At 52.6% G+C, this 27,662-nt stretch overlaps 2 protein-coding genes across 2 annotated transcripts; one reads left to right on the top strand and one right to left on the bottom strand.

Moving 5' to 3' along the window:
* The first annotated feature begins 92 nt into the window (after nucleotides 1-92).
* Six5 (SIX homeobox 5) lies at nucleotides 93-4,120 on the top strand. The gene is made up of 3 exons (XM_047529986.1): nucleotides 93-959; nucleotides 1,836-2,638; nucleotides 2,869-4,120. The coding sequence occupies exons 1-3, from the start codon at nucleotides 163-165 to the stop codon at nucleotides 3,477-3,479; spliced, it is 2,211 nt and encodes a 736-aa protein (XP_047385942.1). The 5' UTR covers nucleotides 93-162; the 3' UTR covers nucleotides 3,480-4,120.
* A 623-nt stretch (nucleotides 4,121-4,743) lies between these two features.
* On the bottom strand, nucleotides 4,744-27,181 carry Meiosin (meiosis initiator). The gene is made up of 14 exons (XM_047527204.1): nucleotides 27,085-27,181; nucleotides 23,623-23,759; nucleotides 18,208-18,324; nucleotides 13,650-13,761; nucleotides 11,972-12,103; nucleotides 10,813-11,058; nucleotides 9,672-9,780; nucleotides 8,667-8,767; nucleotides 8,051-8,206; nucleotides 7,600-7,673; nucleotides 6,603-6,767; nucleotides 6,287-6,531; nucleotides 5,476-5,565; nucleotides 4,744-4,912 (listed from the first exon to the last, which is right to left on the bottom strand). Exons 1-14 carry the CDS (start codon nucleotides 27,179-27,181, stop codon nucleotides 4,744-4,746), a joined length of 1,950 nt encoding a protein of 649 aa, XP_047383160.1.
* Nucleotides 27,182-27,662: the final 481 nt, after the last annotated feature.

Raw genomic sequence — 27,662 nt, 5'->3', positions numbered from 1 at the left:
AGTGTAGATCTGGGGTCTGGCATTCGGGGCGCGGGGGGGGGGTGTGTGGAGAGAAGATCGGGAAGCGCGAGGCGGGGGCAGAAAGAGGGGACGGGCGGGGGAGGGGGCTGGTGGAAGCCCGAGGGAGGAGAAGGAGGGAGGAACTTCCCAAAGTTGCAAAACATGGCTACCTTGCCTGCCGACCCGAGCGCGGGGCCGGCGGCCGGTGGGGAGGCGGTGGCGGCGGCAACCGAAGAGGAGGAGGAGGAAGCGCGCCAGCTCCTGCAGACTTTGCAGGCGGCCGAGGGTGAGGCAGCGGCGGCGGCCGGGGCCGGGGCGGGCGAAGCGGCTGCGGGAGCGGAGGACTCGGGGTCCCCGGGCGTCCCCGGGTCACCCCCGGAGACCGCTGCCGAGCCGCCCACGGGCCTCCGCTTCTCGCCGGAGCAGGTGGCGTGCGTTTGTGAGGCGCTGCTACAGGCGGGCCACGCCGGCCGCTTGAGCCGCTTCCTGGGCGCACTGCCCCCGGCCGAGCGCCTACGTGGCAGCGACCCGGTGTTGCGCGCAAGGGCCTTGGTGGCCTTCCAGCGGGGCGAGTACGCTGAGCTCTACCGGCTATTGGAGAGCCGCCCCTTCCCCGCCGCCCACCACGCCTTCCTGCAGGACCTCTACCTGCGCGCGCGCTACCACGAGGCCGAGCGAGCTCGCGGCCGCGCGCTGGGCGCAGTGGACAAATACCGGCTACGCAAGAAGTTCCCGCTGCCTAAGACCATCTGGGACGGCGAGGAGACCGTCTACTGCTTCAAGGAGCGCTCCCGCGCCGCGCTCAAGGCCTGCTATCGCGGCAACCGCTACCCAACGCCGGACGAGAAGCGCCGCCTGGCCACGCTCACCGGCCTCTCGCTCACGCAGGTCAGCAACTGGTTCAAGAACCGGCGACAGCGCGACCGGACCGGGACTGGTGGCGGCGCGCCCTGCAAGAGGTGAGGGGATCCGGGAGGCGCAAGTCCACCTTTCCCCGGGACACTCTATCCGCCAGCGTCCTCCCCCGTGCCCACTGCGGGAATCTAGGCGCGGGGCTTCTTGGAACTTCCCGCTCACACCCCTAGGCCTCCGTGGAGCGTAGGGACTAAGCGTGGATGGGTCAGGCACACGCCCTGGTCCCTCTCCTCCCGGCACCCCAAGCGGAGGCCCGGAGACCTCTTCCCGCTGCTGCACTCGAAACTGTGTTGGGGATCTCTGTGGGGCGGACAGTGAGAAAATGGGGGCCTCTAAAGGGGTGGGGGAGGGGCTTTTGCCCACCCACCCCGAGTAGGGGTCGCTTTCTGGGCTCCTTAGCAGCCCGGTCCTTCCCTGACCGTTACTCTTACCCACCCCCACGCCCCCTCCAGCCTAAACAGCGTGGTCCGTCGCCTGCCTTTGTTGTGAAACGTGAACCTTCCCCGGCTCCGGTTTCCCTGTAACCCAAGCCCTTCCCCTCCCACCCCGAGCACCCGGCCTCTCGCTCTTCTGTGACGCCTCTGGGGAAGGACGCTGGGAACTGAGCAGGCGGCCGCCTCCTCATTCTCCAGGCCACGCGCCTGCCTACCCAGGGGACTTGAGGGAAGCCCGGGTGCACAGCCCTGCCCAGAGGCAAACGCCGCCGGAAAGCAGGGCGTTCAGCGCATTGCTCTAGTGTTAGCTTTCCCCGTTGTGGCTATCAGTGCAGGGCCCTTGGGTGGCCTTGGAAGGAGGGTCTCTGACCCCTGAAATAGTCCACAAAAGTTTGGGCTGGGGCAGGTGGGGAGGCAGTGGTCAGCCTCTGCTCCTGGGAGAATCTAGCCCTCAGGATCACAGCTAATGACCCTTTCTCCCTCCAGCGAGTCTGATGGGAACCCCACTACTGAGGATGAGTCCAGCCGAAGTCCTGAGGACCTGGAGAGGGGGGTGGCCCCAGTGGCTGCGGAGGCCCCCACCCAGAGCTCCATATTCCTTGCAGGGGCCACCCCCTCCACTCCGTGCCCCGCCTCCCCCTCCATCCTGGTGAATGGGAGCTTCCTGGCCGCCAGCAGCTCCCCAGCAGTTCTCCTCAATGGCAGCCCTGTCATCATCAATAGCCTGGCTCTGGGAGAGGCCTCCAGCCTGGGCCCCCTACTGCTCACAGGAGGAGGGGGTGCTCCTCCACCACAGCCCAGTCCCCAGGGGACCAGTGAGGCCAAGACCTCCCTTGTCATGGACCCTCAGACTGGGGAGGTTCGGCTAGAGGAGGCTCATTCTGAGGCCCCTGAGACCAAAGGGGCCCAGGTGGCTGCTTCTGGGCCAGTTGGAGAGGACATGGCAGGGCCCCTGCCTCAAGTGGTACCTGGCCCCCCACCAGCTGCATCCTTCCCTCTGCCTCCAGGACCAGTGCCCACTGTGGCTGCCCCACAGGTGGTGCCACTCTCTCCACCCCCCGGGTACCCCACCAGCCTAGGCCCCAACTCCCCACTGTTGAACTTGCCCCAGGTGGTGCCCACCTCCCAGGTGGTGACCCTGCCCCAGGCTGTGGGGCCATTGCAGCTGTTGGCAGCTGGACCAGGCAGCCCTGTGAAGGTGGCAGCTGCAGCAGGCCCTGCCAACGTGCACCTGATAAACTCCGGGGTGGGCGTGACTGCCCTGCAGCTGCCTTCAGCCACCGCCCCAGGTACCCCCTGCTGCCTCCCTAAGGCCTGGATGAGCCCGGGGAGGGCCTGTCACAGGGTTCTGGGTGGGGGAAGCTTCTCATCCCTGGGGTATCCCTGTGCCCTCTGCCAAGTCTAGTGCCCCAAAGTTTTGGCCCCACCCTGAGGGAGCCACTTGCCTGCCTGCAGCAGCTTCCTCTCTGCCTGCTCTTGGCCAGTTGCTTCCAACTCTCATCATTTCCTCTCCCCACAGGAAACTTCCTCCTGGCCAACCCTGTGTCGGGCAGCCCCATCGTCACAGGTGTGGCCGTGCAGCAGGGCAAGATCATCCTCACAGCCACCTTCCCCACCAGCATGCTAGTCTCCCAGGTCTTGCCACCGGCTCCCAGCCTGGCCCTGCCCCTGAAGCCAGAGACAGCCATCTCAGTGCCCGAAGGCGCCCTCCCAGTGGCCCCCAGCCCGGCCCTCCCAGAGCCCCACACCCTGAGCACACTTTCTGCACAGCAGCCAACACCCCCCACGGCGGCCACCTCTGCAGCCAGTCTGCCCTTCTCCCCGGACTCCTCTGGCCTCCTGCCCAGCTTCCCAGCACCCCCGCCAGAGGGTCTGATGCTGTCGCCTGCGGCTGTGCCAGTCTGGCCAGCAGGGCTAGAACTGAGCACAGGAACAGAGGGGCTGCTAGATGCCGAAAAGGGGCCGGGGGCACAGGTTCCCCACATTGTGCTGAGGCTGCCAGACCCCGACCCTGAGGGGCTGCTACTGGGGGCCACTGCAGGGGCTGAGGTTGACGAGGGGCTAGAAGCCGAGGCCAAGGTCCTGACCCAGCTACAGTCGGTGCCCGTGGAAGAGCCCTTGGAACTGTAACCAGCCCAGCTTCCCACTTCTTCTGACAATGGTGCTCAAGATGCAGGGACAGTGCTGCAGTCTGAGGGTCCCACACACTGCACCCCTCCAGCCTGGGTGACCCATTTAGTCCTGGAGGGGCCAAGGAACACGCTGTCCACTCCCTGTCCAGGACTCTGTCCCTTTCTGGATGGGAGGCCTCTGTTACAGTCCTCTCCTTGCTCTGCCCTGCCATATATAGTGGGGCCCTTGGGGGTCCTGACGTGGGCTCCGCTCTCCTCCATCTGGTACTAGCGAGAGCTGACGACCCTCCAAACGGCTGGCTCTCCTCCTCCCTCCCTGACACACTGTTAATAGTTCCACTGACCCAGTGTTCTCAGAACTGCTTGGAATCCGAGGGTGGAGGACAAAGTTCTGGGCCCAGAGACTGATGGACCCTTCCCCATGCTTCTCCCTTCTTGCTAAGAAGGGGTGCAGGTGTAGGGAGAGTGGGTCTCCCCTTCACTCTGGACTAAAGCCGCATCACCTCTAGCCCCAGACCAAAGATTCCCTTGTCCCCGGGGCAACCCTGACCCTTGTGTTTAGTTTGTATCCTAAATCTTTATTTTTCTAGGACATGTTATGCCTCCATTTCAATTAAAATAAACTTAACAGAACCACCAGGGTGTGGGTTACCTTCTAGTTTGCCCAAAGGACAACTGAACTGCAGAAGGGACTGCGGCTTTGTGACCACTGCTTCCCAAGAGGATGGGCTGGAGTCCAGGCTCAGGCTGGGGAAGGTGTGGCAGTGAGGTAACTTTCAAACTGCAGGCCCTGGCACCAAGGGGCCTCCAGATTTGCGGGGAAGGACCATCCCAGAGCCGAAGGAGCAGGGGGACACCAGAGGGCCTGCCCTGTCTCCTTTGCTGGCAACAAGGATTCCACTTGCTTTTATTTTGTTTAAAACAATAAATAGTCTATAAATAGAACAGGGCAGGGAGGGGTGAGCTGAGAATGGACAGGTTGAGGCCATTAGATTATGGGGGAAGGAGGGCAGGGTGGAGTCCCCACTCCCAGCGTCACCTCCTTCCACACCAAGGCTCCTCTAATAACCCCAGGGTGGAAAGGGGCAGTCTCGGGGGTCAATAAATACGCCACCTCCCCGTCCCGGGGGAGCTGGCCCAGGGACCCAGAATGGCAGGGGCTGAAACCCAAGAGGGAACAGACGCCTCTTTGTCCCCACTCATGGCTTCACAGAGTGCTGCAGAAGCCGAGGTGAGGTGAGCGTCTGGGGTGGGACGGCCTCTCACTGGGGGTGGAGGGGCGGCAGGGCGGGCAGATCTGGGGTGCTGTGCGCCTTCTCGGCCAGCAGCTGGTAGAAGGGCTTGGGGGTCTCCCAGTCCTCGTCCTCGCTGCTTGAGTTCTCCTGCTTCACGATGCGGTTGTGCTGGCGGCTGAACCTGCGAGCCTTGATGCTGCAGAGACGAGGCCACAGGGCGGGTTCTGCTCACCCCCACCATCATTGTCCCCCCAGTCCTCCAGCCCCGGCAGGGACGGAGGCCGAAGACGAGAGGGAGGCCAAGCCCTGGTTCCCGCCCAGGGTCTAAGATGGACCTGGCCCAGGGCTCCTTTCCGGAGCCCCACACTTGGGTTGTGGGATGTGAAAAATTGCGTGCTCAGGAGTGTTCCAGGGGCCGCCCAGAGGTGGCGGGTGGCAGCTCTCTGGGGTTGGTGGAGAAGGTTCAGGAAGCAGGGGTCAAAGGGGCAGGAGGGAGGAGGTGGAGGAGCTCCAGGTGGCAGGGCCGGGAGAGCCTGAGGGCAGTGCAGACCCAGTGCAGGCATCTGCCTTTCTGAGCTGCTAGGTGACACCTCTCTTCGTCACCCCTAAGTCTTCCATGAAAAATGTGTGACCACAGATCCCTCAGCCCAGGAAACTCCACCCTGTTTCCAGCTCCACAGGCTCGAGGCTCTGAACCCAAGAGGAGGGCTGGGACCCGCCGCTCCGCTCCTCACTGTGCCTCTGGACAGGGCTTCTTACCAGTATGGTCTCCGCTCCTGCGGGGTCATCACCCGCCACAGCTGGGCCAGCTCCTTGGTGGCCGCCGTGGATGCGGTCCCAGGGCAGGCTCTGAAACAGGAGGAATGGGAGGGGTGGTCAGGAGAGGCCAGCAGTGTGGCCACACAGGGTCCCTGGCCTCTCCAAGCCTCAGCTTCCACACCCGTGCCCTCCTGTCCCTACTGGCCGGCAGCCTCCATCACACACCCTCTGGAACTGGGTCAAAGAAGGGAAATGCACTAAATAGCTGTTCCCGGGGGAGAACCCGGCATCCAGGAGAGCGGGGGACCTGCAGTCACTGCTCCTCAGGCCAGCACCTTGGCCTTCCTGTAATGGAACCCACTGACCACTGTGGCCTGGGACCCTCCAGGCCCTGGCTTCACTCTGGCAGTGCCTGGCTTAGCCTCCTCCCCACAGGGGCTGCCAGGGGGACAGAATGGACTTGAGCCAGGCCTCCCGGGTGACCCCGTCCCCAGCCTGCTGGAGAATGAGGCCAGTCCAGCAGAGTGGAGCTGGACAGCATTGTTCAGCCCTAGAAACAGCCACTTCTGAGGGCAAGCCACGCCGGCGCCTCTTCATCCACGTTACCTAAGCCAGTTCCCTCGGGTTGAGTTGGGTTTCACTGGAGCTGTGAAAGGACCTGACCATTGCGACAGGGCAGGGGGAGAGCTGGCTGTGGAAGGGTTGGAGGGTCCCGGGAAAGGGCAATGAGTCTCACAAGTGGGGGCCACGTGATCTGGAGATGCAAGTGAAAGCAGGGTTCTACCCAGGGCTGCTGAGGACCCTCACCCACCGGATGTACTGCTTCCGGTTCATCCTGCAGAACATGATGAAGCCGTTAACACACTTCTTCTTCATCTGGGTGGGGCACAGGGCTTTCTTGTTCTCCTTGGGCTTCACGGGGCCCTTGCTGGCCCGGCCCTTCCTGTTCTTTCTCCCACCTGTGGGCAGGGTCGAGGCCCTCCGGGTGGGGGTCCACGTATAGTCGTCATCCTCGTCACTAGAGGACTGCAAGCCCTCAGGGTCGGCCTGAATGTCCTGGACAGGAGAGAGGTGAGTGCCAGGCCCAAGATGCCCGCCCGCCGCCTCGGCAGGTGCCACCCTCTCACCTCTTCCTGCCCCCACAGGGACTCCGAGTCGCTCTCCTCAGCGCTGGGGCTGGACTGCACCTTGCTGGCCTCACTCAGAGAGAGGTAGCAGTGGTCCAGGGAGACCGAGGACTGGCACAGGCTGTGAGAGTCTGGGGGCTCTTCAGGTGCCTCTGGAGGTGGGCTCTGGGCCATGAGGAGGGGAAAGATGGTTGGGGTGGGAGCGGGGAATCACGCTTTGCTCACTGATTTCCCAAGACATGACACGAGCATTAGAAACGCTCAGATAAAAGCCTCAGCATCTGCACAGCCTCGGGACACCCAGGCGCATGTTCCCAAGTTCCTTCCCACAGTGGCAGAGGGGGGCAGGAATGGCTGGGGCGTCTCCTTTCCTCTCATCCTGGGGCAGTGTGGCCTCCGCCCCTCAGTGTACCAGAGGCTTAGCGGCTGCGCTGCTCTGGGATGTCTTGCTTTCTGAGCGTGGATTTCATCTACAAGATGGTGGTGGCCACACAGGCCTTGCGGGGCTGGAAAGAACCTCACAGAGCAAGTGGCACTAGCCAAGAGCTAATGGTGTCAATTTTTGTTTCTGCCGCCAATTCAGCTACTCATGAGGCAACACTGGAGGAGGAGTCTGTCAGGACTGGAGCTGGGCTGCCTCTCCATCAACAGTGACCTGGAGCAGGGGTGCTGCCCCATTGGCCCAGGGCCCAGGAGGGCGCAGTCCTGCGTTTGGTCTGTTCCAACTCTTGCGGTTTCAGGTTCCTCACCTATCACACGGAGCCGGGAGAGCCCCGACCTGGTAGAGTAGTTGTGAAATTATGCAGGGTCTTTCACAGGTCCCTGGTGACCAGCAGTGAGTGGTCAAAGGGTGGGCGGATGGGTGCAAAGGGGGGTGCAGCTGGGAAGGACAAGAAGCCCGAGGAGCTGGACAGGGGAAGGTGGCTGGGCAGCTGGAGGGCTGAGGCTGGGGAGAGAGTTGAGGAGGGAGGAGGGGAGACAGATGGGGTTTGCCTACCTTCTCCTGGGGTGCCTCAAGGGCACAGGCAGGAGGTGGAGACTCAGACTCAAAGAGCACTTCTTCGAAGAGACCTGTTGGTGGGGACACCATAGTGCTGCCTAGGACAGAAGTGCTTCTCTTACAGCGCTGAGTCTGGGCCCTGCTGTCCCCACCAGGTGGAGTCCCCTTGTCTGGCCTTCTCCTTTGGTGTCTCCTACCCCCCCCGCCCCCGTCCAAGTCCAGCTCACAGGTCAGCTGCCATGGGGCCCCTCCAGCCCTGGGGAGCGCCTGTGGCTTCCCGCTCAGGCTCTGGGAGCCTCCCCTCCCCTGTGCTGGGCTGTGGGCTCCTGAGGCAGGGCCTGAGGAGGACTGGGCTCTGGGTAGCCAGGGACCCCACACAGGCCTGAGTTCCTGGAGGGCCCTCTAAGTTCTGAGTGACCTGAGCCTCTCTCCCACCCTGGAGGCTCACCTTGGGTCAGGTACTCGTTGCCATCCTCCAGGATCTGTTCTGGTAGCCATTTTCCCGGGGAGCTAAAGAGGGAAGGGCTCAATCCTAGGGTCTCACTTGGGTGGCTTGTCACACTCCAGTTATTGATCTGGGGAGGCGCCAAGGCCACTGGGCTCCCTGAAGAGGAAACAGGGGGCTTGGCGATATGGTCAGAAATTGTCCTCCCCCAAGCAGTAGATGGGTTTGAGGAGATGGTACAGACACTGCGGCAAGGTGACTGTCAGTGTCTCACTGGGCATTCTAGGTAGAGGAAATTAAGAGGCACAATGCCTGGCATTGTTTCAGGGGTGGCAAAGGGAAAAAAATCATCAAAAAAATGTGTCAGGTCCAATAGCTTGACTTGTCTACCTGCAGCACTGTGTTAAGAAAGATTTGAGGCAGTGTCTGGGCTCAAGGGATTGATTAGCAATGTCTGCCACAGCTACTGGTGTCAGTGAAAGCAGGAACAGAGCAGTTACCATCCCTGTGCTTAGCAGATCCCATTCTATTTCCCACTTTCCCCTGCCATGGAAATCCTCCGAAGGAAGAGATAAGAAGGCCTACACCCCATAAAGAAGAGAGACGGAGTTTCAGTCACCATGGGGGCTGCCCTCTGGGGTCCAGGCAGGAAGCCACGGGTCAGCATCTGGGACCTTCTTGTCCACCTCCTCGCTGGAATCAAAGAAGACCAGCTTCTGCCTGCAATAGGTGGAATTAAGAGGCAGACACAGAGCCCTGAGCTGGGGACTGCTGTGTGACCCCCCCAATGTCTCCTGTGGCTGACTGGGTGCAGGTCCCAGGGAGTCCAGTCCCCAGGAGCTTCCGAGCTTGTGAGGAAAGGTGAGTTGGTGAGCAGACACCAACCCCAGAGGGGCAGTGCTGGAGGAGGGGCTTGGAGGAAGATGAGCTGGTGGGGACAGGTGGGAGGCAGGACCTCAGTGAGGACCTGCAGGATGGGCAGTTTCCCAGATGGACCCGGGGTGTGGGCTCTCCAGGAAGAGAGACCAGAATGGAAAGCTCAGAGGCCACGGCCTGGCATGCATTCCGTGTTAGGTGTGAGTCATGGTGAGGGTAGGAGGTGCTGCTGTGGCCAGCTGGGTCACAGAATGTCTCCAGTGCCGACTAAGATAGCTGGGCTCGGGCTGGGGCTGGGGGCTCAATGGTGGAGCACTTGCCTAGCATGTGTGAGGCACTGGGTTTGATCCTCAGCATTGCATAAAAATAAATAAAATAAAGGTCCATCAACACCAAAAAATAAAAAAAAGAAAATGCCCTCCTTGTTAAAAAAAAAAAAAAAAAGAAGATAGCTGGGCTCTATTTGCTGGGCACTGAGGAAGGGTCACAGCCAAGCTCCATGTGTTAGAAAAGCCATTGTCAAGTGAAGACAGGTTGCAGGGGGCAGGGAGGCCCGTGGGGAGGCTGGGGCTGCGTTCTGAGATGGAAGCCAGCCTTTCCTGGGAGCTCCTGCAGCCAGCATAAAGCAGGCCCAGAGCAGTGCTCAGGGGACTGGCAGAGGGTAACACTGGCCTCATTCTCAGGACCCCTCAGCCAAGCCAACCCCGACTCTTCTGCCTCACCCACCAGTGCCCTGGAGTGCCCTTACCTGGAAGAGGGATGTATCCTGTTTAGGAAATGGATCCCTTCAGCCCCCCTCGGGGCCTCGAAGGCAGGGTCGGGCTCCCCATCCTGGGCACTGTGCGCACAACAGCAGCCTAGGGGGCAAATTAGGATGACTGCTTCTGTGGGCGGGGCCAGATTCCAGGTCTCCCCAACACCGGGGATGGGGAGGTGCCAGGTCCTGCTACCCAGCTTCCTGCTCCACCATCCTGACCAAAACCTTAGACTGCAGGACCTCTGTGTGAGGATGGGGTGCCCAAATCACATCCAAATTTCTTGAATCCCACATCCCTAGCAGAAGCTATAAAGAGGACAAGATCCTTAAGCGGAATGACAGCCATGATAACAATGAAGAAAGCAGTGCTCATGTGGCCAGCCCTGTCTGAAGGGTGGAAAGTCCTGTCAGTGACCCTTTGCTAAAGGGCACCATTATCACACTGTAGATAAACTGAGGCACTGAGATATCAGGTAGCTTGCCAAGGTCACAGCTAGCAAGATCTGTGAAGCCCTCCCTCAGCCCTGTGCTGGGTCAGAGGCCCACCCTGGGGCCGACAGCCTCCTAGACAACTTAGGGAGTCTGGGTCACTCTGGACCACCAGCATCTGGTGATGTGGGTGATTCCTTCATTGGACTGTGACCTTAGGCCCTGATGTGTCAGGAGCACCCTGCACATGGCCTGGCCCGGAGTAGGTACTCAGAATGGGAGCTACATGAATGAACAGAGGCACCTGCTGCCTAGACCTGGCAGCCTGTGTGAGGCCATGCCTTGAGTTCAAACCCCTCCCTCCACCCAGCTCTTTGCTAGATCCATCATCACCCCGTTTGACTGATGGAGTGACAGGGCATGAGAGACAGTATGGCTGCTTCAGGTGAGGTCTGCTCAAGGAGACCCTGCCCTGTCCCACTTCCGTGACTTAAAGCCTAACAGGAGGGTAGCCCTGATCTTTTGCTCCCCTTACCCATAACAGAGCTGAAATGAGAAGGAAAACCGGGAACCAAACCATAAGCTCCGTGAAACAAGGGGCAGCGTCTACTCTGATTGCCACTGTATCCCCCACTACACAGCAGGTCCCCAGAAGAGAGCCTGGACATGAAAGGTGAAACTCATGGTGAGGAGAGAGACCAACTTGCGATGTCTCCAAGGACGATGTTCTCGGCTATATCCAGCAACGTCAGCTGGGATCTTCCTCCTTCTACGTCGCCTTGAAATGAGGCAAATGCAGCTTTGAGGTCACACCAGGGGTCGGGGCATCTTGGAGGGGTGGTGATCTCTCCCACATTTCCTTCCTTCTGGTCAGGGGATGTGGTCACCAGCTTCTCAGGCTTGTCCAGGGCCAGAGAGCGGCGAGGTTTCTGGTCCCGAGTCTGACGTTCTGAGAGTACAAGAGATGGGTGTCAGATGGGTGGTGGTGGTGGTGTCCTGACTATCCCAGAACATGGCTCAGCTGGGGCCCTCCTTTGCTCTGGGGTGACAATGTTTCAAAGCTGTGCCTGGCCTGGTCATCACTAGCCCTTCCAGGCATGCTCAGACACTCAAGCAGAGTCACTTAGCCCAACCCCTACCTATATACCGTGCAAGCTCTTAAAAAAAAAAAAAAAAATAGACACAGCTGGTCTGATGTTCCACCACAGAGTGGGCACCTGACTTTCTAGGTGTAAAGCACAAGAATAGGATTTTTCTAAGCACCCCACGTGATTCATATTTATAGCCAAGACTAGGAGTCACTGTCTAGGTCCAATTCTATTTTTTTGACTGTACTAGAAATGCAACCTAAGGCCTTGGATATGCCTGCCAGGCAAGCACTGAGCTATGTCCCCTGCCTCTCCAGCTCCCATTTTAAAGACATGGAAACTGAGGCCCACAAATGAGAAGTGGAGCAAGTTAGTAGCATAGCTGGGGCTGGCTCCAGGACAGTGCCTCCCACACATGGATCTTTCTACCACAGCACACTCCCCAATTCTCTGGTTCAGAAACGATAACTGGGCACAAGGGCAGTAAATAAAAACAGCAGCTCCCACTCCTCAGACCTGATCAGAGTCTCTCACATGAGCTCTGCTTGGGCAGAGTGTGTGCCCCTTCTCCTGTGGCAGGTGTTGCATTTTCCAGTGAGGAAGCAGAGGTCCAGAGAAGGAGCGGCCCACTCAGGCTGCTGAGCTCCTACTAGGAGGGGCTGGAGCTGGACCCTGGCAGTTTGCTGAGCAGGCCCCAGGGCGATGGCATCCCTGGAGAAGGAGCCTTGCTCAACTGACCCTTGCTTCTCCTTCTGCTCCATTGACAGCTCATACCTGATGCTCTGGTCAGCTTCTTCCGAGGTTTCCGGCAGACACCCCAAAGACGAGACTTCCGAGAGCACGGGGAGCTGGAGGGGGTGGAGTGTTTCCGCCTGGCTGGGCCCACAGCTGGGTTCTGACCCAGCCCTGGGGGGACAGAGAAGGGGACAGGTCAGATCTCAGTCCTCATCCTAGCATGTCCCCTGCTCTGCAGATGATGCTTCCTAACCCTAAGGTGAGGCGGGCACTCAGGCAGACCACAAATGTGGAAACTGAGGTGTGCAAGGAAAACAGACATGTCCTCAGTTGCACAGCCAGGGGGCAGAAGTACGGGGCAGGTCTCCCCAGGGTTATTCTGGGCCTTGGCCAAGAGGATGAACAGAGTCGCCCGCCCCAGATACTTTGTCCTCTTCCCCACACCACCTTCCTCAACCCAGTGAGGGCGCCACCACTCACCTGGGGTCACCCTGGGCCTCTGCCTGCGGCCTCTCAAGTCTTCCTTATTAACATCTCCCAAATTTACCCACTTCTGTCCACACTCCCAGCTACAGAGCTGGACTTCACTGGACTTCACTGTGTTTTGTCCAGAGACACTCCTGAAAGTATTTCTCTGACATTCCTGATTCGTTTCTCCCTTCACCACCAGTCCTCTAGAGGTCACGGACCCTGTTCTACAACAAAACAAAACACCTGCCAGGTGTGGCACTGTGTGCCTAGAGTCCCAGCTACTCAGGAAGCAGAGGCAGGAGGAGGAGGACAGAGTTCAAGGCCAGTGCCTGAGTATAGATGGAGACTTGGTCTCCAAAACCAAAACCAAGTCTAATCAAGACTTTCCCTTGCCTAACATCCTTCAGTAATTCTCATCCTCTTCATCTCTCTCACCAGCTGTGTACTGGAAGCCCTTCAGGACCTCAACCTGCTCCCCCAGCCCCTGCTGAGCCCCTCCGGCCTCATCTCCTGCCACCCTGCCCGAGTATCCTGCATTCCAGCAACACCGACAACACTGGGCACCCCACACAGTCCACACCTGGTGGCTGCGGCTCCAGGTGCTGTTGTTCTTTTCTCTCTATATATATATACACATTAAAAAAACTTTTTTAGTTGTAGATGGACACCATACCTCTATTTTATTTATTTACGCTATGTGGTGCTGAGGATCCAACCCAGTGCCTCCCACGTGCTAGGTGAGCGCTATTCCGCTGAGTCCCAGCCCCACCCCTGTTGTTTCTTTACATGCATTTAATCCCCAGGACAGACACGAAGTCAAGTGCTGGTGCAGGTCCTATTTTGCAGAGGACAGAAACCGAAGCATGGCAGGCTGAGGTCATGAAGATGCGCTTCAGTCCTGACCTGACTTGGGAGCCTGCAGAAGTCAGCTTGGTGCTACAGGGTCCCTCCAATCACCCTTGCCACTTGCCTGTCCCCAGACGTCCCACATAGTCCTCCTAATGCCTTCATGCTCTTGCCCACATGGTTTCTTCTCTCTGGCAGGGTCCCCCTTCTGCTGTCCTTGGAAGCCCTCCTCTAAGCTCCCACAACACCTTGAACAACTTTCTGACGGTGTCCCCTCCACAAAGTTGTGAGATTCCAGGGTAGGGAGGGGGAGTGGACTCGTCTAAGTCATTCAATGTCCCCAGTGGCCAGGACATTTGGCATGTAGCAAGCACCAGGAAACATCATCTGAACTGCTTACCCCCAAGTCCACCTTCCGCATCGCTGGTGTGGAATTTGAGCAAGGCCTTGGCCACATCGATGCTTCTTTGGAGGTACTGAATGTAGTGCAGGACATGAAGCAGAATCTCCTTCTGCCCCCAAAAGAAAGACAGGGTTGAGCACAAGAGCCAGGACTCAGGAGAACATGAGGCTGCTGGGGACCAGAGACAGGAAGGCCCCAAGCCCATACTTTCCACCTACCCCCAAGCAATGCCTTAGTCCTCCTACTCTTCCTGTTCTACTGTTTCAACCTCAAGACTCAGTGAGGTACAGGGTTCAGCTGAGGAAGCAGGCTTAGGGATTTGGAGAAATGAGGTAGGAAAGCTAGAATCTGAATTCAGGTCTGTCTCTCTCCTGGTAGTCTTCAGCACATACAGCTCAGTTTCTGGCCCCTGGCCCTTTGCTCATGCTGTATTTCCTGTCTGCAAATCCTCCTCTTCTCCCCCATGAATTCCCTCACCTCCACCTCCTCTCTGGTCCTCGGCAGCATGCCTGCCTTCCTGATCCTTCTCACTCAGGCTGGCTCAACTGCCCTCCTCAGCACTCTGTTAACACCCTGGCCCGATTTCCACCAAGGCACTTGCAACGCTGTTTTATAATTATCTGTTGACATGTCCTTCACTCCCACTAACCTTGAACTGGCTGATGGTGAAACTGTGGCTAATTGATTTCTGTATCCCAAGCATATAGCCAGGGATAGTTGGAGGAATGGAACCTCCCCCACAGCACCAAGCAGGATGCCTCCTGCCCAGTGGGCATGGGCATTGCCCATCCGGTTACCTAATGCTTCCTGAGTTGATGTGGGGACACAAAGCTAGAAGAGGTATGTCAGGGTAAACTAGACACATTTTGTTTGCCTTCATGGAACTTAGAGTCTAATGAGGGCAACAGACACTAATCAACTCACAAACCATTCGAAATTAACCAACTGTGTGATAAACATTATGAATAAAAGACCATAACAAAGGATCCCAAAATTAGGGTGTCTGGAAAGGCTTCTTTGAGAAACCAGCATTTAAACAGGCCTGAAGAGTGGAAGGAGATATTCCAGTGACAAGGTGAGGGAAGGTCACCAGTTTTAAATCAAATTGGATCCACAGGGGCTGGATATGGCTCAGCTGGTAAAGTGCTTGCCTTGCAAGCACAAGGCTCTGGGTTCAATCCCCAGTACCACAAAAAAAAAAAAAGTTAGATCAAATTTGACCCACAGAATAATAAACAAATAATCTCCAAAACTTCAAATAAGGAAACAGGGTCTCATGAGGGGATTTACATGAAAGTATTTCATAAAATACAATATAGACAGTGAAATGATTTAGTAGTATCCAAAGAAGGATGCTATAATATAGCTATATACTCTAAGAAATACATGTGACACAGTCAAGAGAACATTGATTTTGTTTGTTTTTGCAGTGCTGGGGATTGAACCCAGGGTCTTGTGCTTGTGAGGCAAGCACTCTACCAACTGAGCTATCTCCCCAGCCCAAGAACATTGATTTTGAAGGACCTGGATCCAATCTGCCACTTACTGGTTGTGCATTAAAAGCAGGTCATTTTATGTGCTGTTCAAGTCCTGGTTTTCTCATCTGTGCAATGGGAATGAGGATATTCATCTGGGCCCTGAGGATTGTCATTAGGACTAAATGATTAGAAGACAGGGTGGTGATTCCTCCCTGTAATCCCAGTGATTTGAGAGGCTAAGGCAGGAGGATCACAAGTTCAAGGCCAGCTTCTTTGTGAGACCCTCCCTCAAAACATAAAAATAAATAGGACTGGGTACTTCAAAGGTAAAATGATCCAGGGTTCAATTCAGTATCAAAACAAAAAATACTAAATGATTAGTTATGTAAAATTGTCCAGCACAGGGTGTGATTCATTGATTGCCTAATAAGTGCTTGGTTGAAGACTGAATGAGACCACCTTTACCAGGTTCTCTAGGAATTTTTTAAAATAAGTATTGCTAGATTCAAGAGCAGATACTGTCTTTTTTAGTTTATTACCTCTAATAACAGGTTTGGCACAAAATTAAGTCTTTGTAACTGTCAAGTAGTTTATAAATGTTACTTGTTATGACTAGTCTAAAGGTTGTATGCAGAAAGCAATTGGGAATCACCCCAGGTCAGGGCAGAGCTCAGTACTCTGGGAAGGTGGGCTTGACTGTTGTCCCTGAGGTTCAGATGCCAGGGACCTTGTAACTGTTTCAACGGAGAGCATCAATTCAGTCATTCAATAAGCATCTACTGAGCTCTCTCTGCCTGACAGCAGGGTTGAAGCATGGGGCTTTGGAATGACACTTCTCTTTCATTGCCCAGCCGGGCAGTGTGACCCCTCTGCACTTCAGTTTCCTTAAACCAAAAAATGAGCCTACTCATACATCTCTCCTAAGCCTTGTGGGAAGACTGAAGGCTAAGGTGCTTAGCATTCAAGGTCTGACATCTGGAACTCTTAGTAAGTTGGAAGCAGTTGTTACTGCTATCTGTTCTAGGAGGAGCCCTGGGGGGTAGAGATTTATCCTTTATGGTCCTTATGCTGGCACAACTCTCCTCTAAAGGAGTCAGAAACAAGGAAACACTCAGGTACTATGCTGAGGGCTTTGGTGGTCAGAGGGGAAGTTTACAGAATTACACGGGGTAGGGAAAAATTAATCAGCCATGGTGGTGTGGAAAAATGCCACGAACCTCCAGTCTCCAACACAGGGAAGCCACACGGAACCGTTCATGAGCACATCACACAGCCCTGGGACTAGGTGCAGCACAGATAGGTTTGAGCATGAGACACTGGGCACCGACTGGGATGCAGGTTGTACGTGGAGCAGGGGAACCAGGGCTGAACTTCAGGAGGGGTGGAGATGGGGAAGAGGGATTCCTAACACAGCAGGGGATAAATGGTGAAGAAAGTATGCCGAGTCCTTGGGAGAATTCCAAGGGATGTGGTCATCTGGTCAGTTACGAAATGTTGCCTATCCCCTGACTAGTCTGTCATTTCTCAAGGAAAGGACTGTGTCTTTATCGTCTTGAGCTCCCTAAGAGCCTAATGCACACCTATGCACATCAAATATGTAAATGTTTGACACAGGAAACAATTCTTCAAATAGTTCACATACAAATTCCAAAGATATCCACGTTCTAGGTTCCAGCACCTATGAATATGCTGCCTAATATGGCAAAGGGGACTCTGCAGATGTGAGTTAAGGATTTTGAGGTGGTGATTACTTTAGAGCATCCAGGTGTCCAATGTAATCACAATGGACTTTATAAGAAGGAGACGGGGGTCAAAGGCAGAGAAGGCGATATGGCAACAGAAGCAGTAAGAGAGGGGAGAGCTTTGAAGATGCGAGGCTGCTTGCTTGCCTGGGCTCTCCATGAGCTGGGCAGCACAGGTGACTTTTAGAAGCTGGCAAAGGGAAAGGCAGAGGACTCTCCCCTGGAGCCTCTAAGAGGAACCAACTCCACGACACCTTGACTATAGACCAATAAGTCTGATTTGGGACATCTGACCTCCAGTCTATAAGAGAATAAATTTGTGTCTCTTAAGTCACTAAGTTTGTGGTGATTTGTTATGGTAGCCCTAGGAAACTCATAAAAGCACCTACTGTTGAGAGATATTTAAGAGGAAGATTCAACATGACCTGGTGGTTGATGGCATGTGGTGGGCAGGGAAAAGCCCAGGTTTGGGGTCAGGCAAATCTCTCCAAGACACCCACTCCTCTGAACCTCTGTAAAGACAAGTCGCACATTCCAGTTAGGATCAGTTATTTTTGTGTTCAAATCTTCATCTTCCTGACAGTTTCTGAGTTCCCAGAGAAGGACTGGGTCTCAAATTTCTTTGCCTCCCTTGTTGCAACCAGAACGGCTTCTGGCACCCAATGGTATTTCCAGAAAGGGCTGATAATGAATGAGAATGTGAATGAATGAGAGGAAATAAAGCAAGAAAACATCACATCAAGCCTTCAAGATCTCTAGTCTCATATTAGGTCATTCCCACTGGGAGCGAGGTGTTAGCCTGGCCCTGTGTACATTTATTGAGTAGCCTATGGGGATGCCCCGAGAAACCATACCTATTCCTACCTCACAGACACAAAACCCACAGATCCCAAAACAAGAGACTTGAAGAGGGAACTGACATTTATTCAGGACATGCAATGTGCAGGACCTGTCACAGGGATTATGTCATTTTGGCCTGATGATATCTCTGGGTAGCAGGAGTTATTTTTCCTTGTTTTAAGCCAAGAAACCTGAGGCTTAGAAAGGCTGGGTTGCCTCAGGAAGCTGACCAGAGTTCCGCGTCTGTGAGCCAGGGGGGCTCCAACCTCTGGCTGCTGGACTCCAGATTCTGTTCTTCCCCTCCCAATTTCCCTGTCTCTTGCACAAAAGAACCCCCAGGCTTCTAGTCATGGGGTCAGGACTCCTAGAAATTCCTTCAGAGCGGGACCATTCCCATTCCAAGGCCGACACTGTGAGGGTCTGCCAGGTTTTCCCAGCTTACTGCTATCTGAAGACCTGTCTCCCCAGTCTGCCTCCTTTCCACCAGCCCCGCACCTTGGTGAGCTTCTTGGTGCCAGTCTTCGGGGCCACAGGTAGCAGCAATGCCAGCTCCTGCAGCTTGCTGGTGTGATTTTTCTTCTGATTCCTGTTTGGGGACAAGAGCTGGATTTGGTTAGGACATCCGAAACTGAACTTGCCATCTGACCCCCAAACCTCCTGTCTTAGTATTCCCCATCTCCAGGCTGCCCCTGCTCCCACTCTGGGACACCCAAGACAGAGTCCCAGGCATCATCTGGACTTGTCATTCCCCCTTGACCCCTTGACCAGTTGGTCCCCAAACCCTGCTCCTCTCTCCCCTTCTCAGCCTCAACCTAATCCATCCTGACATCCTCACGGGTCTCCCAGCCTTCCACCTGGCCTCCTCTATCCACCCTCTGCTAGAGGCCGGGTGGGCCTTCTGAAACACAAATCTGACCACGTATCTCCCCTGCTTCAAACCCCTCAATATCATCTCATTGTTAAGGATCAAGTTTAAACCCTTAACATGGCTTAGAACACTCTTCCTGCCAGCCCCACTGACCACTCTGCTCTTGTGCTTCCTTCAACTCTCTCACGTGAACGGACCCTCATCCACAAGATAGGTGACATGCTGCTATGCTCACCTGTCTCTATTCCCTGCACAAGGCTTACAGCTGTGGGAGCACCACTGTGTTCCCAGCGCCTAGAACAGAGTCTGGCAGATGGGAACCCACTGCGTATTGGATAAATCAATGATTAAATAAAGGTATGAAATAAGCTGACTCCTGGGAACCTGCGGAACTTAATCCCTGACTTTGTAGTTCATAAAGTACCTGTGAACACATGCCTCCACCCTTTTCCTAACAGATGGAGACACAGATGCTGGAGTGCCTCTCCCAAATTACACCACTGCCACTGACCATGAGATTCCTCTGGGGCTGCCCAAACACCTCCCGTGCCACCAATCCATGTCCCACCTTCCTTCAAGGTTCACTTCAGTTGCTACTTCCCTTGCCTTCCTCCCCACTCTGAATGTCCACTATACTATGTCACCTGCAGCATGGCCAAGGCAAAAACAAACAAACAGAAAACCAGCCAAACAAAAACACTCCGTTGATTACCGATGTGTTTAGCTCCAGTTCACACCTATAAACAGATCCCCACTGTTTGGCCAGGCCCTGTGCCGGACACTGTGGCAACGGAGAGGGACGACTCAGGAGATAGCATATGGTATGGGAGACACACTCATCTTCCTAACCAAACTCCAAATTCCTAAAGGAATCTCATCCAGCAGTTACATACTGAGCACCTACTTTGTGTCAGGAATTGTCATAAGTGATATAAAGAATAAATACAGTCCTTCTCCAGCTCACAGTGTAGTCCGAGATAATATAATCAACCAAACTGCTACAAAAATGACATAAAATTGCAACTAGGACTAGAGAAAGCTTTGTAATTTTCAAGGGGATGCACTGCAAATGAAAAATGGGGTCTTGTGTTCGAAAACTAAGAATTTCATGATTGGAGAAAGCAAAGAATTAAAGTGATCGTCATCACACCTTTCTAAATGCAGGGTGCTATGTTACTGCACAGGGGACACATCCATGGAGTTAGCCTCCTGATGAGGATAAAGGAGAGGTGTTGCTCAGCCTTAGGGACATTTGCGATAGGGAGCTTTGACCTAATAAATGAAGGACTTGTAATGGAAGGATTTGTCTTAATCAACAAGATATTTCCTGAAGAAATAAACCTGACCAGAACCTGTTCTGTAGGAGGAGTAGAAACATACAGGTGAAGAGGGAAAGAAAACATTGCAGATTGAGGGAACACATGCACGGCCCTGTGGCATAAAGGAGCATTGGAGAATTTAAAGACAATAAAACTGGCATGCCAGAAGCACAGAAAGCAAGTTGTACTGTGAGGTGAAACAAGGCTAGAGAAGGAGGTAAAGACTGGATGAAGTAGGGACTCAACCACAGGTTCACAGTGCAGAGTTTGCCTTTACCTTTAGACCAATCGGAAACCATTTAAGGATTAACATCCTTTGATATCCTCCTCAAAATCTTTGTGAACACAAGAGGCCATATGGAATAGTCCACTGAAGGAAAAAAAAATCAATTGACCTCAGAATTATATGATAGGGATTTTTTTTTTTTTTTACCAGAGATGGAACCCAGGGGCATTTAACCACATCTCCAGCTCCTTTTATTAGTCTCCCTAAGTTGCTTAGGGTTTCACTAAACTGCTGAGGCTAGCTTTGAATTTGCAATCCTCCTGCCTTGTCCTCTCCAGTAGCTGGGACTACCAGTGTGCTAGGGATTTCTTTCTTTTTCCTTTCTTTCTTTCTTTCTTTTTTTTTTTTTTTTTTTTTTTTTTTGATGCTAGGGATAGTACCCAGGGCCTAACCCATGATAGGTACATGCTCTATCACTGAGCTAAACCCCATCCTCTTAGGATCCTATTCTTTCATGTGTTTGCGTTTGTGATGCTGGGAATTGAACCTAAGGCCCTGCACATGCTAGGAAAGCACTATCACTGAGCTACATTTCCCAGCCCAGGATTCTACTCTACTGGTGTTTGCCTAGCATGCACAAAGCCCTAGGTTCAATCCCCAGCAGTGAGCACATGCACACACACACACACACACACACACACACACACACACCAAAAAAAAAAAAAAAAAAAAGGAGGAAGAAAGGGAAAGAAATTGGGCCTGGTATTTATTTTTTGCACACTACTCTTCTCTTGTCCTAGAGGGACTCCTGGAAACTTAGTGAGAAACAACCATTCAGGTGACAAGGAAGAAAAAGCATCCAGGTTTACTTAAATTTAAGGTATTACTTATTCACATCTAAGAGGGTTTTAAATCAACTATAGTTCCTAAGTGTTTATTCTGGACTTTGCAAAGTCCTGGGAGAAGCTTCTAGGCAAACGCAGAAGTTGTAGAAGAAAAAAACAGGAGGGAGCAAGAGTGACTAGGAATCTCAAACTCGTGGCATCCTCTGGGCAGCAGTTCTGAGGAGGCACAACCTGGGCCCTGCTCTCAGGAGCCTCTGAGGCCCACAGACTCCCTCCCAAGGCTGCCTCTCCCTTTGCTGGATGCTTCTGGTTTTTGCCAATTTCTTTTCTCATAGTCTATAATTTTCACCTGCTAATCCCAGTTCTACCCTTTGGGTTTGCAGGAACAGGTAAGCCCTAGCCACGTGGGTCCTCATTCTGTCTCTCTAAACTGCCACTATCTCCTCCTTTGGGCCTTTACCATCCCTTTTACCTGGAAAATTCTCCTGCATTTTTGCGTGATGGGTTCCTTCTTTACCATTTAAGCATTTAGTTTAAATGTAACCTCCTCAGAGAGGCCTTTTGTGACCATTCAATCCAAATAAGCACCCCTCTATCATTTATCACCATCCAATATATTACTTTTAGAATTATTTAGCTATTATAAACTCCAAAAGGACAGGGATTATTGTCTTTATTTACTGTTATTTCCCAGGCTGACTTATTCTTTACATGCAGCAAGCACAATGCTTAAGTCCTGTGATAGTTTTAAGGGTTCATGAAATGTTTTTATTTCTTTTAAAGTAGAAGAAAAAAAAAATACAACCAAATCTGAATATTTATCTTTATATAATGCTGTTGTAATTAATTAATTTTTTAATGAAGGAAAGAAACTAAGAAGGAAAAATTGCCTACAGACCACAAAAGTCATAATACATCCCTGGTTGTAGCCCCAGCTCCCAGAATAATGCCTGGCACTTAGTAGACCTCTCAATGAAAAATTTTTGAAGTAATGAATGTGGCTTCTGTCTTGTGACAGCCTTTCTCTTTTGGGAGAAGGGGCAAGGGCAACAGTGGGGATGAGACCCAAGGCTTTGCATATGCTGGGCAACTCTCTACCACTAACATACATCTCCAGCCCTTTTTACTTTTTGGTACTAGGTATTGAGCCCAGGGGTACTTAACCACTGAGTCACCTCCCCAGCCCTTTTTATTTTTTATTTTGAGACAGGGTCTTGCTAAGTTGCTTCAGGCCTTGCTAAGTTGCTGAGACTCACCTCACATTTGCAATCCTCCTGCCTCAGCCTCCTGTGTAGTTAGGAACCCCTCCATCTTTGGACATGAAAAATAACTGTAACACCAGAGTTTCCTCTTTGAGCTAATCAGCCTAAATGTACCACAGTTAACTCATGTTATATGAGCTAGAAGGAGCCTCACAAAAGCCAGTCCAAACATCTCTTATTAGATTTGGAAAAACCAAATCCTGGGCTAGGGATGTACCTCGGTGGTAAAGCATTTGCCTAGTATGTGTGAGGTCCTGGTTCAATCTCCAGCACTACCAAAAAAAAAAAATCCTAGTGCCTAATTTACCTTAATATGTGTAGGAACTAAGAGGAAGTGCTAGCCCAAAGAGGGACAAAGCAAGTGGAAACATAATGGCTGATTATAAGATCTAACTTTTGGCTGGGCACAGTAGCACATGCTGGAGGATTGCAAGTTCAAGGTCAGTGTTGGCACTTAGCAAGACCCTATCTCAAAATAAAATATAGCTGGGCATGGTGGCACATGCCTATAATTCCAGTGGCTTGGGAGGCTGAGGCAGGAGGATCACAAGTTCAAAGCCAGTTTCAATTTAGCGAGGCCCTAAGCAACTCAGTGAGACACTCTCTCAAAATAATAAATAAAAAAGAGCTGAGGATATGACTCAGTGGTAGAACACCCTGGATTCAAACCCGAGTATCTCAAATCCCCGCCCCCAACACAAAAAAGATCCTGCTTTTGAAGCAGACAAACTGGAATTCAAATCCTAGCTGTCACTTGCTGTGTGGCTTTGGGCAAGTGTTTTCATCTCTCTGAGCTCATTTCTCCCTCATTTATAAATGGGAGGTGGGTAGGAAAAAATTAATCTTGTCTGGAAGGTGTTTTACACAGTATCTGGCACACAGGGAGTGCTATGAAATGTTAGCTCAAGAGAAGGTGGACAGTCTTTTGTCTAAATGAGTCAGGTGTAAAGAATGTTAGAGAACAGGGAGCTGTCCCAACACAGTGGTGCATGCTTATAATCCCAGCAATCTGGGAGGCTGAGGCAAGAGGACTGCAAGTTTGAGATCAGTCTCAACAACTTAGTGAGGCCTAGGCAACATAGCAAGACCCTGTCTCAAAATAAAAAATAAAATGGTCTGGGGATGTGGCTCAATAGGAAAGCACCCCTGGATTCAGTCCCCAGTACCCCACCCCCACCCAAAAATAAAGACAGACAGACCAACTGATAGAGCGAACAAGGTGCTGGATACTGTATTAGATGACTCTGGTTGATAACACAGTTTTTTGTTTTTTGTTTTTTTTTGGTACTGGAGATTGAACCCAGGGCCTTGTGCTTGCGAGGCAAGCACTCTACCAACTGAGCTATATCCCCAGTCTGATAACACAGTTTTTGCTTAACCAACATTCAATCCTTTTCTGGTCAGAGAATCTCAGTACTCCTCTGGGCAACCATCCCGCCCTCAGTGCATGGGGTTCAGAAAGGCTGGCCCCATCTTTCCCTTCTAGGAGAAAGTACAGATAGAACCAAGGTCCAGTCAAGAAAGGTGCTAGTGAGTAACTCAGGGTTGGGGTCAGAAACCCTGGTCTGGCCAATCAGAGTCAATCAATTTTGGAAAGAGTCTCTCTCTGCTGGGTTGTCAAGATGGCACGATATGGACTTTCTGGAAGTCATCCTGCCCTTGCAAAGGTAAAGCCTGCTTGAGAAGGAAGCCAACAAGGACAAGAGCAGAGCTGAGAGGCAGAGTCCTGGCAACATCATTCAATCCCACCCTGGAACCAGCCAAGTCTACTATCTATTCCAATAAATCCCCTTTTATGTTTAAGCCAGTTTTAGTTAGGTTTCTGTTCAACGCAACTAAGAGTTTTTATTAATATAAAGACCTCATACTTAGAGAGGGGTAAAAAAACAAACAAACAAAAAAAAAAAACACTGATTTGTGGGTGATCTCTGGGATTCCAGGAGGAATGGGCAGCAGGATAGGCACTCTTCATTTTCTTCATGGTGCTACTCCTGAGCACAGTACCTAAGTAGAGAACCTGAACAAAGGAGATGCTTAATTTTGGAGTTAATGAATGAATGAATGAATGAAGATGGCTAAATAGAAAGTTATTAGGGGAGGAGGGCACAGGGTTGCACACCTGTAATCCCAGCCACTCATCAGGCTGAGGCAGGAGGATCACAAGTTCAAGACCAGCTTCAGCAAAGTAGTGAGGCCCTAAGCAACTTAGTGAGAGCCTATCTCAAAAAATAAAAAAGGGCTGGGGATGTATCTCAGTGGTAAAGCACCCCTGGGTCAAATCCCTAGATGCCCCCCCCCAAAAAAATAGTCATTAGGGAACACCATAGGGGATAAGATGAACTCAGGCCATTTTTCTTTCTTTCTTTCTTTTTTTTTTTTTTGGTACCGGGAGGAGCACTCAACCACTGAGCCACATTCCCAGCCCTTTTGTGTATTTTATTTAGAGACAGGGTATTGCTGAGTTACTTAGGGCTTTGCTAAGTTGCTGAGGCTGGCTTTGAATTCACAATCCTCCTGCCTCAGCCTCCTGAGCCACTGGGATTACAGGCATGAGTCACTGCAACTGGCTGCCATTTTTCTTTATCCAGAATTTGGACAGGGGGAAAAATCTGATCCAACCCTCGATTTGTGGAAAGCCCCTTTCCAAGAATCCTAGGTCTGGTGATGTGGCTCAGGGATAGAGTACTCAGTTAGTATTCATGAGCCCTAGGTTAGATCCCCAGTACCAAAACAAACCAATGAACAATCAAATAAACAAATAAATAAGTAAAAAGATTCTTAGTAGTAGTGGAATAGATCAGTGGTAGAGTGCCTTCAAGGCTCTGGGTTCCATCCCTAGCAACAAAGAAAGGAAGGAAGAAAAAAAAGAACTCAGAATGTTAATGCCTGTAAGACCCTTAGAGGTAATCTTTGCCAATCACCTTAGATTTCTCTTATCTGGGAAATGGTGGGAATATTCTCACCTACTTCCTTTGGGATTGTTGTAAGGATTAACAGATACCATACAACCAAAGGTCTTAGCAAAGAGTCTGACAAACAGTAAAGGCTCAATAAACATTATGTTATTATTATTCAGAGTGGCTGGAGCTACAAGGGAAATGAGGAAGCCATTACCTGTCACTGGGACCCAGGCAACTGGCTGGGGGCTGTTCAGGGGAACACAAGTATCTGCTGGAACCCAACATCTGCAAAGAGGAAAAAATTATTAGTGACCTCTGTGATTGCAGGAGGAATTGGCCCTGTAACAGGCACCCTTCATTTCTCCCATGGTGCATCTTTGAACACAGAGATCCCAAAACAGTGTCCCCATTCCCTACAACTATGGGCTCAGATACCTAAATCAAAACTCTAAACTTAAGTCCATGAATCCCAAATTGTAAATCTGGGCTACTAAATCATGATTTGGACCTAAAACTAAAACCATCCAGCAAATTCCCAAAATTTGACTTTGGTGAGATGCCAGACCCTGAAATGGAGACCATTAAACCTGAAGACTGGCTTGAGACCTCTATATTGTGATATCAATACACTAAAACTATAATTTTAAACTCCCAAAGTGAGGACCTAGAACCCAAAAAGGAGTTCCCTGATTCCTACAAACCTTAACTTCTGATACTGATACCCTAGTTCCCCCTAGTTCTGATCCTCAAATAGAACCCCCAATCCTAATATCAAGCAGACCACAAACTTCAACGTTGAAAAGTCAGATCCTAAAGTATGACATCCAAGCCCCCCCAAAGCAAATCCCAGTCCCCTAATTTACTTCAGATCCTAAAATGACCTCTTGACCCCCAAACTGTCACTTCAGACCCTCAAATTGTGACCTCAGTCTTAGAACTGAGATCTCATATGAGTCCCACTGAGACCCCAGACCCTAAAACTGAAGTCCCATACGATTCCAGGCCCTCAAATTTAATTCTCCAAGACTCAAACTGGGACTTCACATCCCAATCTCATATCCCATATCTACATCAAGATTTGAAGCCCGAGATCCATATTGAGGCTTCGCTCCCCCAAATCAGATCCCGGGACCCCTTCAAAATGATATCCCAGAATTCCAAACTAAGAACTTCCCGATCCCCAAATTAGGATGTTCCGATTCCAACAGGAAAGCTTGTGGTCAAACTCAAGATCTTCAGAGTCCCAGACCCGTCACTTCCAGAGGCAAATCCCCAGACTCCAGACGCGGACCCCCTCTGCCACTCCACCACATTCTGCAGTAGGTCCAGTCGGCCGGGGTCCCCAAGCCCACGCCCCGCTGAAAGCCCAACTCTGCCTCTGCTCCCCAGGCCTGGTCCCCCCCGCCCCCCCGTGGCCCTACACCCAGCGCCCACCCACCCTCCTGTCCCCTAAGGAAGGCCGCGGCCGCACAGTGCCACTTGGGGGACCCCAGGTCCCCCTCAGGCCAGCTAAAGCCGGGGAGACCCCCGCCCCGTTCCCCTTGGCCTCCAGCACCCGCCTCAGGACGTGCAAAATGGCGTGAGGCCCTCCTTCTGGTTTCACGCCAGCCCCACACTCGGGAGGCAGATCAGACAGCGTCTCGCGCTGGTCCTGGGAGGCGGACGGCGAGCGCGCGAGAGCCCCCGCCGCCTAGTTCCCAACCCCGGTGTGGGATGGGTGCGAATTCCCCGGGCGCTGGGCTTGGGCGCGAGCCTGCGGCGCGAGGCCTGAGGAATGGAACAGGACTGCGCTCCTGAGGCCAGGCCACGCCCCTACCAGTTCGCGCCAAGGTGTGCTGGGCGCGAGACTGGAAAGCGTTATAAGGGCAGGGTGCAAGTGGCCGTGCGCACGCGCGCCTGCGGAAGGGTCCTGTCCTCCTGCACCGCGCGAGCTCAGCCTCGTGCCTCCTGACAAGTCCTTTGCCGAAGCCCGCCAAAGGGTCGACCAATCAGCGCTTGCTCTGCTTCCCGCCTTTTTGGGTAGGCCACGCCCTTCTTGCCCTGTTTCATTGGGCTTCTCACGGTCCAGAGTCCTGGAATCCAAACCAGGAGGTGGGTGTTCCCCAACTGCCAACTCTCAGGAGGAGAGAGCTCTCGCCAGTTTCTCCTTTTGGCCTTCTGGTGCCTTATTTTAACCATTCCCCTTCAGTGCACATCTAATTAGGGACTATTGTGTGCCAAGCATCATGCTGGATGCAGGGAACTTTCCCAAGCTTTCTTGAATCGAGCCTTCCTAGTAGGAAGAACCAAACAAACTGTACTGTACTTTTAGGAAGCTCCTTCTCATGGCCCATGAAGAGGATGAACTGGAAAAATCTATGTTAAGGAGAAGGGATCTAACCATGCAATCTAGAGTAGAGATCCTGAGGTCCAATATGTTTTGGATCAAATCCCTTTTCTGTGTTTTATAGAGAAGAGGCTTAATTTCTTTGTCTTAACTTTCATAAATTTGGTATGCTAGTTCTTACTAGGGTTGTGTGAAGAATGTCTG

Source organism: Sciurus carolinensis, chromosome 16 (assembly GCF_902686445.1).
Source record: "Sciurus carolinensis chromosome 16, mSciCar1.2, whole genome shotgun sequence".
Classification (NCBI taxonomy): Eukaryota; Metazoa; Chordata; class Mammalia; order Rodentia; family Sciuridae; genus Sciurus; species Sciurus carolinensis.
Note: the sequence above shows the minus strand (reverse complement) of the source record. Positions and strands in the feature narration are given on the sequence as shown.

Bases quoted from the DNA above. Each gene is read 5' to 3' on its own strand.
- Six5 (XM_047529986.1), top strand. From the start codon at position 163: ATGGCTACCTTGCCTGCCGACCCGAGCGCGGGGCCGGCGGCCGGTGGG. The intron at 960-1,835 runs GTGAGGGGATCC...TTCTCCCTCCAG, and splicing joins GGCGGCGCGCCCTGCAAGAG to CGAGTCTGATGGGAACCCCA. The intron at 2,639-2,868 runs GTACCCCCTGCT...CTCTCCCCACAG, and splicing joins GCCTTCAGCCACCGCCCCAG to GAAACTTCCTCCTGGCCAAC.
- Meiosin (XM_047527204.1), bottom strand. From the start codon at position 27,181: ATGAAACAGGGCAAGAAGGGCGTGGCCTACCCAAAAAGGCGGGAAGCA. The intron at 6,532-6,602 runs GTGAGAGGGTGG...TCTCCTGTCCAG, and splicing joins CCCTGTGGGGGCAGGAAGAG to GACATTCAGGCCGACCCTGA. The intron at 4,913-5,475 runs GTAAGAAGCCCT...TCGTCTCTGCAG, and splicing joins CAGGAGCGGAGACCATACTG to CATCAAGGCTCGCAGGTTCA.